Genomic DNA, 14,278 nt, shown 5'->3' with positions numbered 1-14,278 from the left:
CATGTCCTTCCATTTAAAAACGTGACAGCAACATGGAGAGCAACTATTGTGTAAATATCTCTAGAAAAAGAACAGTAATTTCAACTGATGAAAAAAATACATTTAGGGGCTTCCCTGGTGGTGCAGTGGTTGAGAATCCGCCTGCCGATGCAGGGGACACGGGTTCGTGCCCCGGTCCGGGGAGATCCCACATGCCGCGGAGCGGCTGGGCCCGTGAGCCATGGCCGCTGAGCCTGCGCGTCCGGAGCCTGTGCTCCGCAACGGGAGAGGCCACAACAGTGAGAGGCCCGCGTACCGCCAAAAAATAAAAAAATAATAAATAAATAAATAAATATACATTTAAATTACCCGATTCTGTCTTTGTAGGAGCAGGTTGAGGAAAGGAATACTCTATGTGAAGATGCTCCAGTACTGGAATTACTGGTAGATTGCATGGCTGTCGACACCCTTAGCCCATCAGAAAACAGGTGACGGCAGACAGACCTGCATATATGTAAAGATAATTTATATCAGGGACTTCCCTGGTGGTCCAGTGGTTAAGACTCCACACTTCCACTGCAGGGGGCACAGGTTCAATCCCTGGTCAGGGAACTAAGATCCTGCATGCTGTGTGGCACAGACAAAAAAAAAAAAAAAATTATATCAGCATCGTTTCTAAGAGCAAAAGATTGTGAACAGCTCAAATAGCTATAAATTTGGCTCATCTATAAATGGACTATAATACAACCCTTGAAAGATTGAGGAAGTTTTTTTTTTAAGTTCCCTTATGCTTCTTTCTTTTTTAAATTTTATTTATTTATTTGGTTGCGTCGGGTCTTAGTTGTGGCAGGTGGGTTCCTTAGTTGCAGCTTGCGGGCTCCTTAGTTGCAGCACGTGGGCTCCGTAGTTGTGACAGGCAGGCTCCTTGGTTGTGGTTCCAGGGCTCCTTAGTTGCAGCTCTCCAGCTCCTTAGTTGCAGCACACAGGCTCTGTAGTCGTGGCATACAAACTCTTAGCTGCGGCATGCATGTGGGATCTAGTTCCCTGACCAGGGATCAAACCCAGGCCCCCTGCGTTGGGAGAGCGAAGTCTTATCCACTGTGCCACCAGGGGAGTCCCCAAGGAAGTTCTTTAAGTACTCTTCATACATGCAGGCACACATACACACACACACACATACGCATACTCTCATATATATAGTGAACAAAAAGTGATGGTATATTACCAATTATATGAAAAAGGAGAGGGGGAGAATATATTTGCATTTTATATGTATATTTGCTTGCAATGTATAAAATATCTCTGGAAGGATACACAGGAAAAAAAGATCATCTTGGTTGCCCTTGAGGAAGAGAACTGGAGGACTCAGAGGTGAGTGGGAGAGATTGTTTTCACTGTCCCTTTTTGTATCTTTCCAATACTCAACTATGTAGAAAAGTAACCTGTTCAAAAATAAACAATTATTTTAAAAAAGAGAGAAAAGGAAAAAAAGTCAGTGGAGCTGTAGGCAAAAGCTCTTAAGAGAAGAATCCCATGTAGGATAGAAGTGTAGTAAAATACGTCTTGCCTGGTCTCCAAGTGCTCAGAAGTGAAAGTTCTTGAAACCGCTTGAAACAGGGGTTCAACTATCCTGCTAAGATAGTCCTTGTTAAGTCTCTGCACTGAAGAAATGGACTTTTCTGGGGGAAGGACCGAGACGGAGTTTCACAGCAAGGCAGCAGCCAAAGATGAATAGGAAGTAAAAGGTTTGATGAGCCCCAATGTGAAGGAAAACCCTAGTCTTTCCCTCCAGTTGTACGAAAAAACCTCAGCCCCGTCTATCTCCTAAGGGCTTCTTTTACTTCTCACACAAAACACACATTTCTGGCACTTCTGGTCACCAAGTGTGTGGGCGTTTTCCCCACACCAAGCAGTTCTCTGCAACACCAGCTGGGGGGCCTGCAATTTAACTCAGTTCCGGCACCATCTACCTGGAGACGGCGTCAGAGCCCACAGGATAAGGGCTCAGTCCCACAAGACTGCTCTCCGCTCTCCTCCCCCACACTGCAGTCACCAGTGTCACCTGTGCTTCTGACCAAGCAGCTATAGATCAGAGGTTCCAATGACCCCCTCCGTGGGTTTGATTAATTCGCTAGAGCGGCTCACAGAACTCAGGGAAACACGTTTGCCAGTTTATTAAAGGATGTGATAAAGGACACAGATGAACTGCCAGATGAAGAGACACATAGGGCGAGGTCTGGGAGGGTCCCAAGCACAGGAACCTCTGTCCCCGTGAAGTTGGGGTGTGTCATCCTCCCGGTGTGGAGGTGTTACCCAAAAAACCGGATTTGCCTTTTGGTGGGTGTCGAGCCAAGAAACATGGCCAAACCAAAGAATGGGAGAAGGAAGGAATTATTATCTGCAGCAAGGAAGGAGAGGGACTTCCCTGGTGGTCCAGTGGTTAGGACTCCATGCTTTCACTGCCGAGGGCCCAGGTTCAATCCCTGGTCAAGGAACTAAGATCTCACAGTGCAGCCAAAAGAAAGGAGAACACCGGGGATCTTTCCCAAGCTGTGCCTCCCTGAATAGCAAAATTGGGGAAGTTTGAAACTAAGGATACACTCATATTCATGAAGGGTCTTAAGCAGTGGAAAATGCAGTGTAGAATTGGGGCAAAGGTTGACAGAGTGCAGGCTTCAACTGATTGAAGTCACGAGGGTCAGAAGAGGTCAACGTCATCATTCCATCCTTCACCTGGGTGGCGGCCTTGCTTTCCGCCCCCAGAGATATGTATGTACTCAATGATATGTATCAGAGTGTTATGTATCTCTTTTTTTAAAAACGTCTTTATTGGAGTATCATTGCTTTACAATGGTTAGTTTCTGCTTTATAACAAAGTGAATCAGCTATACATATACATATATCCCCATATCTCCTCCCTCTTGCGTCTCCCTCCTACCCCTCTAGGGTGGTCACACAGCACCGAGCTGATCTCCCTGTGCTATGCAGCTGCTTCCCACTAGCTATCTGTTTTACATTTGATAGTGTATATATGTCCATGCCACTGTCTCACTTCGTCCCAGCTTACCCTTCCCCCTCTCCGTGTCCTCAAGTCCATTCTCTACATCTACATATATCTCTTGAGAATCTAGGACTCTTTTATCACAGAACCATTGTTTCTTGACTGCTTTTTCGTTTGTTCCCTTAAGATCATTAATTACTGAGACCTGTTCAAGGGCAAGCATTGTGGCCAGGCTTAGATCACAAAATGGCTTAGGTCAAAATGGGTTCTCTTGTGTCAAGAATGCCATGCCTGGTTCCCTTTTCTCCGGGGACCCCCTACCCTTTCTGCTTATAATACCCAATGTTAGTGTAAAAGAAATTTCCAGTTATTTTAACCAGATCATCAGATGCGCTGGACCAGGACCCAAGACTGTCAGATTTGTACCCTTTTATATAACTTCCCCATATTTTGCCCTTAGATCTTGTCTTTTCTCTTGTAATGATGGACATTGAAGTCTTAAAATGAAAAGGGTCTGCAAACTTGTTTTCAGGGACAGCAAGGAAGCCTGTATAGTCAGGCCACTCAAGATGGCTGTTCTCTTGCTCTCTGTAAGTCCTCTGCCCTACCAGGGCCTGCGTCACCTGTATCTGACGCATGTGACTGACCTTCCTATGTACTTGCCTCCGCCCCAGCTAGTGATTGTTCTTATCAAAGGGGTGGTGAGGGGCGTGCCTCTCTGCTGGTTTCCCTGGTAACCAATGAGCCCACCTGACGTCATTTTCCCTATAACTGGTAACCTCCCGCCCCCCCCCCCCCCCCCCCCCACCCCCCCCCGCCGCCGCCGCCCCCGCCCTGGGAGCGGAGACTGCCGCCATATCCTGTCTGCCGCTTGCTGCAAATGGGGGGACCTTGCTTCAGACATGTAAGCTCCCCCATCCATTAAACCATTGATGTCTCTGTTGTTGACCTCGGGCTCTTTCTTCAGTCTTGAACCTGGGGAAGTGCAGGGCCCATAGGCCTGCAGGGTGCAGCCCAACAGGTGGACATAACGAGACCATCTTCGGGAACCCATCTAGGAGGGATGAGAAACCCACAATCTGAGTAGGTGGTGACGGTTACTAGGAGGAGAGGAGGGGGGCAGGGGAGTCCCTGGGACGTGCCAGGGTGGAAGAGGAAAGCTTGAGGGGAGCCTGCCTGGGCCTGTGAGTCTCCCTGGGGGACTTAGGAGAAAGGGTTCCTCAAGTACAGTGATAAATTATGCTTTGCACTGTAACAGGATTAAATTTGAAACTGTTACAGATGAGGTGTTACTAGCCCATTCTTGTATCACAGAGAGCTAGGCTTTTTCTCCATTCAACAGGTATTATTTTATTTTCATTGTTCCTAAAATGATACAAAGGAAGGCTTCTGTTTGTTCTCTTACCTTATGCTGATCTTAGAACAACACAAAAATACTGACTACGCTGATCTTGAAACAACACTGAAAACTTCAAACATGGGAAGATGATTTACTCCCATTCCTTCCCCCTTTCCTCTTGGATTCGAACAACTGGCTATGTTTAACCCCAGCTTTGCCTACTCTTTCCCAGAAAAGTCACCAGCGAACATGGATGGATCTACTAAAGGCAGGACTGTAGATTCAATAGGGTGTGGGATTCCAGCTTTGTTCTCAGGGAACTGACAGTCTCATCAGGAGATAAAAAAATTATTGGGTTGGCCAAAAAGTTTGTTCAGGTTATCTATGTTCCAGAAGAACCCGAGCGAGCTTTCTGGCCAACCCAATACATTCAGAAACGGGTACTAACGCCCAAGAGCATACGTTCAGTGCTAAGTTAGGGGTCTGGATGATAATGGCTTCAGGAATGCAGCTGAGGCAGAAATCCCTGAGGGTCAATACACTGAAGCTTCTAGGAGAAGGGGAGCCTCCAAGGACAGATTTAGAGGAGGAGTAAAGAGAGCACCTGAGGCAGGCGGAGGGTGTGGGCGAGACCAGCCCGTGTGGCACACCTCTTTGGAGGAGGAGGCACCTGGTTCGCTGGAGACAGCAGTCACGGCGGAAGCAATTTCTGATTCAATGACAGTCTAAAGTAGGATTTTCCCCGGATTAATAGAAACCCTGTGCGTTGCAAACGTAGCCGTCAGGGCATTAGAGGGATGTAATGGATGAGCTGACTGCTGGGACTTGGCTGCTGAACGTGCAGTCAGGGAGGGGGACAGTGTTTGAGGAAGTTCAGCATCTGTGTATCTGCCAGCCCTCCTATGTCGCTCTGCACACAGCCGGGGCCAAGATGCAGGTGAGCGTACATCCCTCCCGTTCCCTGCAAGCTCAGCTCGTATTATTTCTTTCTCTTGTTCTCTCCATTCTTTCCTCTCTCCGCTCACGGCCAGATGTCGAGGAGAAATCCTTTCTCGCTATGAGTTTTGGTGGGAGTGTCAACCTGTGACATTTGCCTTTTGTGTGCATGCCCAGGTTAGTCGGGAGGATAAACGATGGGAACTCTACCGATACCCACCTGGTCTAAGAATCCCAAGTCTCCAGACCCAGCTCTCGTGCCTTTTAGCTCCATGAACTTGAGCTGGCCCTTAAACTACCTGTCCTTCGGTTTCCTTTATTTGTAAAACGGAGATGTTAATACCTCCCTACCTACGTCGCAGAATTTTCTTGAGATTCAAATGAAATATAGTTGTAAGAGCACTTTGGAGACTAAGGAACTTCTTATTAGTAACTCAAGGTGAAGATGGTGGGGACGGGTGGGGGGGGAAGGTGGTGAAGTTGGGAAACTCAAAACATCCCATCCAGCCCGGTGATTTTATAAAATCGTTTTTATCATTTAAATAATTTTAACTATATAGCTTTTTTGGATGTTTTAACGACTCTCACTCTCGTGATATCTTTTTCCTCCCTAGATATCCCTAAGTGCAGAACCCAGCACCTCCCTACACATTCCAGCTCATCTCGCTTGGCTTCCACATCGACCAGTGGGGCTCCCAGCCACTGAAGCAGCAACAAAAACTCTCATGCGGCATCTCCAGAGACACTCTGGGCTCCAATCATTACCCCAGGCCTTCCAGCCAAAGTTGATTTAAAAATGTGAAAGGATTTTTCTAGAAATGACAGGCTGCTCTACATGGAGAGTTGGATGGTACTTGGCTCCTTTATTAGAAACAGTTTAGGTACCTTATTGTGAAAGTGAGTCCTACAGTATTTCGGTAAAAGGTATTCATGGCACAGATGTTGACGTATTTACAAACTGAGATAGAAATGTGATGATAGATACCATGGGGTTGATAAAGGGACGTACGATAGCACCATTGGTGAGACTGGGTGTGTGAGGCAGGGTCCCAGAAAGATACGGCCAGCACACTCCCAAGGCTACTTGAGCAGTTTAATGATGGGAGTGTTTTTTTCTAGGGCTGCCGTGACAAACTACGGCTATCTGAGTCCACTCAGGCTGCTGTAACAAAAATACCATTGACGATTGGCTTATAAACAATGGACGTTTATTTTCTTACAGTTCTGGAGGCTGGGAAGTCCAAGATCAAGGTGTGGGCAGGGTTGGTTTCTTCTGAAGCCTCTCTCCTTGGCTTGCAGATGGCCATCTTCTCCCTGTGTCCTCACACGGTCGTCCCTCTGTGTGTGTCTGTGTCCTAATCTCCTCTCCTTATAAGGACACAAGTCCAATTGAATTAGGGCCCACCCATATGACTTTGTTTTACCTTAATTACCTCTTTGAAGATACAGTCACATTCTGAGGTCTCGGGGGTTAGGACTTCAACATAGGAATTGGTGTGGGGAGGTTACAGTTCAGCCCTTAACCCACACTGTGGGCGGGGTTAAGAGAATCAAGACGAGATGGTGAAGCCCCTGGAAACTAGCAACAGCAGAAGCCTTTATCATCCTTTGGCCTGAAGAAGCAAAAGAGAAAGGGCATGCTATTCCTAGAACCCAGTGAGAGCTGTAGCCACGGGAGAGGGACTGCCCAGCCTATGGTATATGGTGGAGGAACGCAGCCATGATGGAGACCAGGGCCTAGCAGGGAGGGAGGGAGAAGACCCACCCCTCTCTCTCGCCACTCTTCACACTCCAACAGCACTTCCCTTTGGTCAAACCCACCTGGAAGTCAGAGAACAGAGAAGCCTGGGGGATGCAGCTCATAGGTGTCAGCCTTTGAGCCAGGGAACAGGCTGACAGGTGTGGCCAGGAGTGGGCGGGGAGGGGTAGGATTTGAGTGGGACGATGAAGAATCACCAGCACGGTGGTGGAAACATAGACATTTCCAAAGGAGGAATTATGATGTATATTCAGGCAACATAAATGGGCTTTAAAGAGTTACTGGAAAACAGAAAATGCTACTTAACTGCAAAAATATAAGTCATACATTCTAAACTAAACCACCTGCTCATGTAACCATTTCCAGGTCCCCAAAGTGACCATTCTAGGATACTTATTTGTGTAAGTAAAGCAGAATGGTAGAAAAACAAATATGTTTGTCAATCTTGTCATGTTGAACACTTACGTTCTTACTTTATATACTGTAATGTAGGTATTTTCGAATGGTTCAAAATGGTGACCTGGCAGCATGGCCCAGGATACAGTGGTTTGGATGCCCAGGTGATCGGTGGAGGACAAAACATGACCAACTTGTAATTGATCGGTTGGCATCACCCAGGATGAAGCCAACATGTGGCTCTGAGGCAGAGAAGAAAGAAGACACACCCAGAAGGAGACATTGTGTTCTTCCCATGGGCAAAGCAGATGGCTGTCAGTTAGGGTTTCCTCTTCCTGGGGCCTGAGCCCTCATGGTCAGCCCCCAGGAGCCAGGGGCAGCTGTGTAAGCTGGGGTGGGGGGGACCTGCAGCTCCGGGATTCTGCCCTGCTTTGTCCCAGTGAACTCCTGTGAATATGTCAGGAACCAGTCATGTTGGAGGCCTATGTCTGAATGGGCCAGTCTGGAGTAAGTCCCCAGCCCTTTCTGGAATAAACCAGGATATCCTGGGGCAAGGACATAATCAAGAGAAAGAAGGGCTCGTCCGGTACAAGCGGCCCCATCTTGTCTAAAGCTGTATTGGGTTATCTATTCCTGTGAAACAAACCGACCCCAAACTTAGTTGCTTACAGCTGTCTGTTATTCTCCTTTTGAATCTGCAGTTTGGGAGGGGCCTGGGGGAGAGCTTGTCTCTGATCCACACAGCATCTTCCCCCCAGCAGAGGGCTGGAAGGTCCATTTCCAAGATAGTGCAGGAACATGGCTGGAAAGTTGGTCCTGGCCGTCCACTGGGCACTCAACAGGGCTGAGGGTTGGGGGCCTCTGTTCCTCTCCACGTGGGCTGGGATTCTCATCGCATGGGGGGGTGGGTTCTAAGGACAAAAGTCCCAAGAGAGCCAGATGGAAACTGAATCACAGTTTTATCCTAGCCTTGCGTTGGACTGCACCCCACAGGCCTGCAAGGCCTGTACTTGCCAACTTCAAGACTGAAGAAAGAGTCCAAAGTCAACAACAGAGACATCAGTGGTTTAATGGATGGGGGAGCTTACACATCTGGACCAAGGTCCTGGAGCAACACCTCACCGTGTGTGGTGGATGGCAGGCAGGATGCGGCGGCAGTCTTCTTTCGGGGTGGACATGGGGGTGGGGAAGTGGAGATTACCAGTTATAGGAGAATTGATGTCAGGTGGGCTCATCAGTTTCCAGGGAAACTAGCAGAGGGGCACGCCCCTCACCAACTCTTTAATAAGAACAAATATCAGCTGGGGCAGAGGTAAGTATGTAGGAAGGTCAGTCATGTGTCTAAGGCAGGGGTCCCCAACCCCCGGGCTACAGACCAGTACCAGTCCGCTGCCTGTTAGGAACCGGGCCGCACAGCAGGAGGTGAGTGGCTAGCTAGCAAAGCTTTATCTGCTGCTTCCCATTGCTCCCCATCACTCGCGTTACTGCCTGCACCGTCCCGCCCCCTCCAATCCGTGGAAAAATTGTCTTCCATGAAACTGGTCCCTGGTGCCAGAAAAGTTGGGGGCCGCCGGTGTGAGATATAGGTGAAGCAGGCACTGGTCAGGCAGGGGATGTACAGAGAGCAAGAGAACAGCCATATTGAGTGGCCGGACCTTGGAAGTCTCCAAGTCACTCCATCATCCCCTGGTGATCACGAGGCTTGTCCAATTTCAAGCAGAGGGGTTGAAGACTGAGGAGAGTTGCAAGGTTCTGGAAGAACCCGTGAGATGGGAAAGATTATTATGGCTGTTTCAGAGTAGAAACCAAATCTCTGCCTCAGGATGGTACCCGTGTGACCCGTACCCATCATTGGTCACAGCATAGTTATGTGAACTAGGTACATCCCCTGTGTTAGTCTGCTTGGGATGCCATATAAAATACTATAGACTGGGTGGCTTAAACAACAGAAATTTATTTCCTCACAGCTCTGGAGGCTGGGAGTCCGAGATCCAGGTGTCAGCAGGGTTAGTGTTTGATGAGAGCTCTCCTTGGGTTGTCTTTTTTCACTGTGTGCTCACATGGCCTTTCCTTGGTGCCTTTGCAGAGGGGGAAGGAAAGGGAGAGAGGAAGAGAGATGTCTCTCCTGGTGTCTCTTTTTATAAGGACACTAATCCTATCAGATCAGGGCGCCACCCTTATCACCTCATTTAACCTTCATTACGTCCTTAGAGACCCCATTTCTAAATGCAGCCCCTCTGGGGGTTACGACTTCAACATATTAATTTGGGGGGGGCACATTCAGTCCCTAACATCCCCCGTAGTGATATGAAATAGACGACACTTGATAAATTGATATTGATATTCATTCATTCAAGAAAACTTCATCGAACACCTATTGTGTGCCGGACTCTCTACTAGGCTCAGGGAATACAGGTAGGAGAAAAAAACCGTTTCTGTCTTTAATGAGTTTATAATTGCGAGGGAGATAGAGCAGCCGTTACAATACAGTGATCGCTGCCAGGAGAGCTTGCTGTGACAGCTCCTAGAAGGGACAAATATACCACTCCGTGGAGGCTGCAGAAGTGATGTCCAAGCAGAAACCGAGGATGAGAAGTATTGAGTAGTAAACTGTGTGGGACACAAAAGGGGATTAAGAAAGAAGATACACGGAGGCCTGAGGTAGAACTAGGGTGACCACGATCCTGGTTTGCCCAGGGCTGTCCTGGTTTTAGCACTAAAAGTCCCATATCCAGGAAACGCCTTGGCCACTGTGCCTTCTCCGTGGAACTGTAAATAGTCCAGTAGAGCTGGTGCACAGAGGAGTGGGCGTTGCCACAGGATTGGTGGGAGAAATGCTGGAAAAGTAGGAGGAGCCCAAACAGGAAGTGAGACACACTGAGGAGTTAAAACTTTCTCTTGGAAGTAGTTGAACCATCAATAAGTGATCTTAAATAGGGGAGCAACTTGCTGAGACTTGCATTTAGAAAGAGCTCTATCTGCTGGATGATGTAGAAGAGGGACAATACTGGAGGCCAGTCAGGAAGCCATGGTGGTTTTTCCAGGGAACAGAGATGGAGAATTAAAGTAAAGTAATGGAGGGAGACGGAGAGACCCAGAGGATTCAGAGTGTCTTAAGGAGAAGTAACAGAACTTAGAAATATACGTGTGGGAGGTGAGAGAGAAGGAGAAATCAAGGATGACTCCCAGATTTCTGGCTTGGGCAACTGGAAAAAGTCTTGGGAAGTCATTAAGATGGTTTGGAAATACCTTCCCCACTGCACCTGACATGAGAATACAAACAAAGCAGCCCTTCTTCTGCTTCCCACACAGCTCTTGTTGACCTAAAATCTCTGTTATTGTGCAACTGCCCCAGAAATCTCCGGTCCATACAGCCAGGAGGCTTATGGGAACATCGGGATATAAGGGGGAAGTCTGGGGCAAGAGGGGTGTTTATGACACTAGATTCTCCCTCGAGGTTTATGTACACTATCTTTTTTAAGCTTCATGAGAATCTTACGAGGGAGGTAGGTGGAGACTGTTATTCCCATTTCAGAATTGCCGCATGGGGATAAAATAGCATGCCCCCGGGGCCACTGCCACAGAACGGCAGAGCTGGGCTCTACAGTGAGCTGTGTCTGACTCTGAAGAAATGAACTGCTCTTTCCACCATGCTGCCTCCCTAATTAGCGCACTAGTCTCTACTGATTGGATATGTGGTCACATCTACTGCCATGCCTTCATTCTGTCTTCATTCAGCGTTTGAGAAGGATGCAGGGACTTCCCTGGCGGTCCAGTGGTTAGGGTTCCACGCTTCCACTGCAGGGGGCATGGGTTGGATTCCTGGTCCGGGAAGTAAGATCCCGCGTGCCTTGGCATGGCCAAAAAAATAAATAAATAAAAGAGAGAGAAGGATGCTAACCAAAGTAAGGGCTCTACCTCCTTCAGGGCCCTAAGAGGATAGCTGAAGGCTGCTTGCAGGAGCAAAGTTTGCAAGAGAGCTTCTTAATCCTCTATAACTGGTCCCCATGCTGATGATACCTGCAAAACTCCGAAAGCCATACTTCCTGTATAATTATCTTTGTGAACGTCAAGGCCAGACAAAGCTTTGGAGACAGTGTGCCCATCAACAGCCTGTTTAGGGAGGGAGGGATTGTGGTGGGGGGGGGGATGAAACTCAAGGGATAGGAAAGCCATGGACAGGACACTACAGGGAAGAAAGGAACACGGGAGGAGTCCCCAGGGCCTCCCTCTCAAAGATGGGAGTGCACAGTGAGCTTGTCTAAACCTCAGAAGGGGCTCTGGAAACCTGACAGCCATGTAAGTGGCCCCTACATGGAGGCTGCCCTCCTAGGTCCCTCCAGGACCCTGGAACTGGAGCCTTAAGAGAAACCTGAGAGCCAACTCAAGCTCCTTCATAACCAGCCACGTTTACATTTTGATGCAAATCTTATCTCCTGTGGAGTCTTAATAGATAATCTATTCATTTTGCTTATAGTAATCTAATCCATTTTGCTTTTAGTCTTCTATTGTTATTTCTGCATGGATTTTGTTCCCGTCCCCCTTCTAGATTGGGAATTCTTCAAAAGATCCTAGTTTCACCCTCTCCATGTTTTCACATTTTCTTTTATGCAGTAGGCATGCGTGTGGAGTTTGTTGTCATTGGAAGTGTCATCAGAAGATCCGAAATGATCATTTCTCAGCTGGCTTCTTTATTCACTGACACTGTCACAGAAAGGACACAAGAGGGCGCTCCTTCCCCTCTTATCTGAGTTCAGGGAGCTGCACCTTTTCTGTCCCTTCAGGTCTCTCTTGAAAACTTAGACACGACTGACGTTGGTGAAAACATGTTTTTTACTACTACTGGGGAGAGGCTTTGGGGAATTTTGAATATTTATAGTGACACACTTAGGGAAATATTTATTCAGCTCAAGTCTTTGATTCCATTTGAATCAAACAAATATTCACATAGTCAGTTTTGGAAGAACTTACAGTCTAAGGAAGAAACATCTATTTTAAAAATTAACCAACCACTTTATACCCATTGGGATGGCTATTATCAAAAATGCAAAATAACAAGGGTTGGCAAAGATGTGGAGAAATTGGAAGCTTTCTGCATTGCTGGTGGGAATGTAAAATGGCAACTGCTATGGAAAATGGTATGGTGGTTCCTCAAAAAGTTAAACACAGAATTACCATAAGATCCAGCATTTCCACTTCTGGGTATATCCCCCAAAGAACTGAAAGTGGGGATTCAAAGAGATATTTGTACACCCATGTTCATAGCAGTATTATTTGCAATAGCCAAAAGGTGGAAGCAACCCAAGTGTCCATTGACAGATGAATGGATAAACAAAAACCTACTTAATTCTACTAAAGCATACCTTTAAAGATGGAGGAAAAAAAAAACCCAGACTGAGAGAGATGTATCTTTAATCCCTGTTTCATATACAGCCTTATCTCTTACCAAGGTGCCTTAGGGTAGTGAAGAACCTCATTGGCCGTGCATCGCCATGTCTGTCAGGGAGAGAGCCAAGGTTTCTGAATATGGCCCCTGCTAAGACTAGTGTCCCACCCACCTGGACTTCTGGTTCCATCCCCTTGGGTCTCCTGGGACCATGCTTTCTCAGTTTAGCATCTTTCGGGTGCCTACATTTTTCACCCCACAATTTACCACTGGTCTTTAAAATGTTATCATTTGACCCAGCCTTGTACCTCTCCTTCATTTCACTAAACACCCTCCTGCAAGTTACATGTGTGTCTTTTGTTCTTCAATAACTACTCTCCTTAACCTGGTCTCAGCCTTAACCTCATGGCAATTGTACTCTCACGGTGTCTTAGTCCATTTGGGCTGCTAAAACAAAATACCATAGATTGAGCAGCTTAAAAACAACAGACATTTATTTCTCACAGTTCTGGTGGCTGGCAATCCAAGATCAGGGTGCTGGCAGATTTGGTGTCTGGTCAGGCTCCTCTCCCTTGTTCACAGCCAGCAACTTCTTCCTGTGTCCTCCTCAACTAGCAGAAGGGGGTCTCCTTTATAAGGGCACTAATCCTACCAATGAGGGCTCCACCCTCATGTATTAATCGCTTCCCAAGGGCCCCAGCTAATAACCCCAGGATTTCAACATGAATTTTGGGGGGGACACAAACATTTAGATCATAGCACATAGGTTACCAAGACCCTCCTCATTGCCAAATCAAATGGCCTTTTCTGTGTCTTCATTCGACTTGACCTCTCTGTAGCATTTGGTCTAGACAAGGATTCTTTTCTTTTCTTTTCTTTTTAATTTTTTGGCCCCTAAGCATGTGGGATCTTAGTTCCCCGACCAGGGATCAAACCCGCGCCCCCCTGCAGTGGAAGCGCAGAGCCTTAACCAATGGACCACCAGGGAAGTCTGAGTTCTTTTCTTTTTAGAAGTCTGTCCCCATCTTGGTGACTGCTGCCGAAGTCTGTTCTCTCCTCTAGCTACTGTCTCATTTGACTTCTACCCACTACTGGCTTCTCCAATCCTGGTTCTTCTCCGTCCCTTAACTGTGGTCAGTCCCTTGAGTCTGTAGCAGCCATCTGTTTACTCTATCGAGTGGTCTTGCCTTAGAGGTCATCAGATCTGTGTCTACTTTACCAGATTATGATGATGACTCCCAAATCTCTATTCCCAATGCAGACCACCCTCCCTCCTTTAATCCCACTCTTTCCCCAGATTTACAGGGTGTTTGAGCTTTGGATGTTCTGCCAGTGCCTCATACTCAGCAGCCAAGGATGTTTCGTTTATTTCTTTTTTATTTATTTATTTATTTGCTGCATTGGCTCTTCGTTGCTGTGTGGGCTCTCTCTGGTTGTAGCAAGCAGGGGCTACTCTTTGTTGTGGTGTGCAGGCTTTTCATT

At 47.3% G+C, this 14,278-nt stretch overlaps 1 protein-coding gene across 1 annotated transcript in view; it reads left to right on the top strand.

Annotated features, from left to right (window-relative positions):
- The window catches only part of FBXO16 (F-box protein 16), a 55,767-nt gene extending 49,576 nt beyond the window's left edge, over nucleotides 1-6,191 (top strand). Inside the window, exon 8 of the mRNA XM_027087942.1 lies at nucleotides 5,870-6,191. Coding sequence (XP_026943743.1) covers nucleotides 5,870-6,049 — 180 coding nt within the window. The 3' untranslated portion in view covers nucleotides 6,050-6,191. The remainder of the gene's footprint in view (nucleotides 1-5,869) is intronic.
- The last annotated feature ends 8,087 nt before the right edge of the window (nucleotides 6,192-14,278 follow it).

This window comes from Aethalodelphis obliquidens, unplaced genomic scaffold (assembly GCF_003676395.1).
Source record: "Aethalodelphis obliquidens isolate GAN/ISIS:26980383/991018 unplaced genomic scaffold, ASM367639v1 scaffold61, whole genome shotgun sequence".
NCBI classification, from domain to species: Eukaryota; Metazoa; Chordata; class Mammalia; order Artiodactyla; family Delphinidae; genus Aethalodelphis; species Aethalodelphis obliquidens.
The sequence above is the reverse complement of the archived record's forward strand: the minus strand, read 5'-3'. Positions and strand labels throughout refer to the sequence as shown.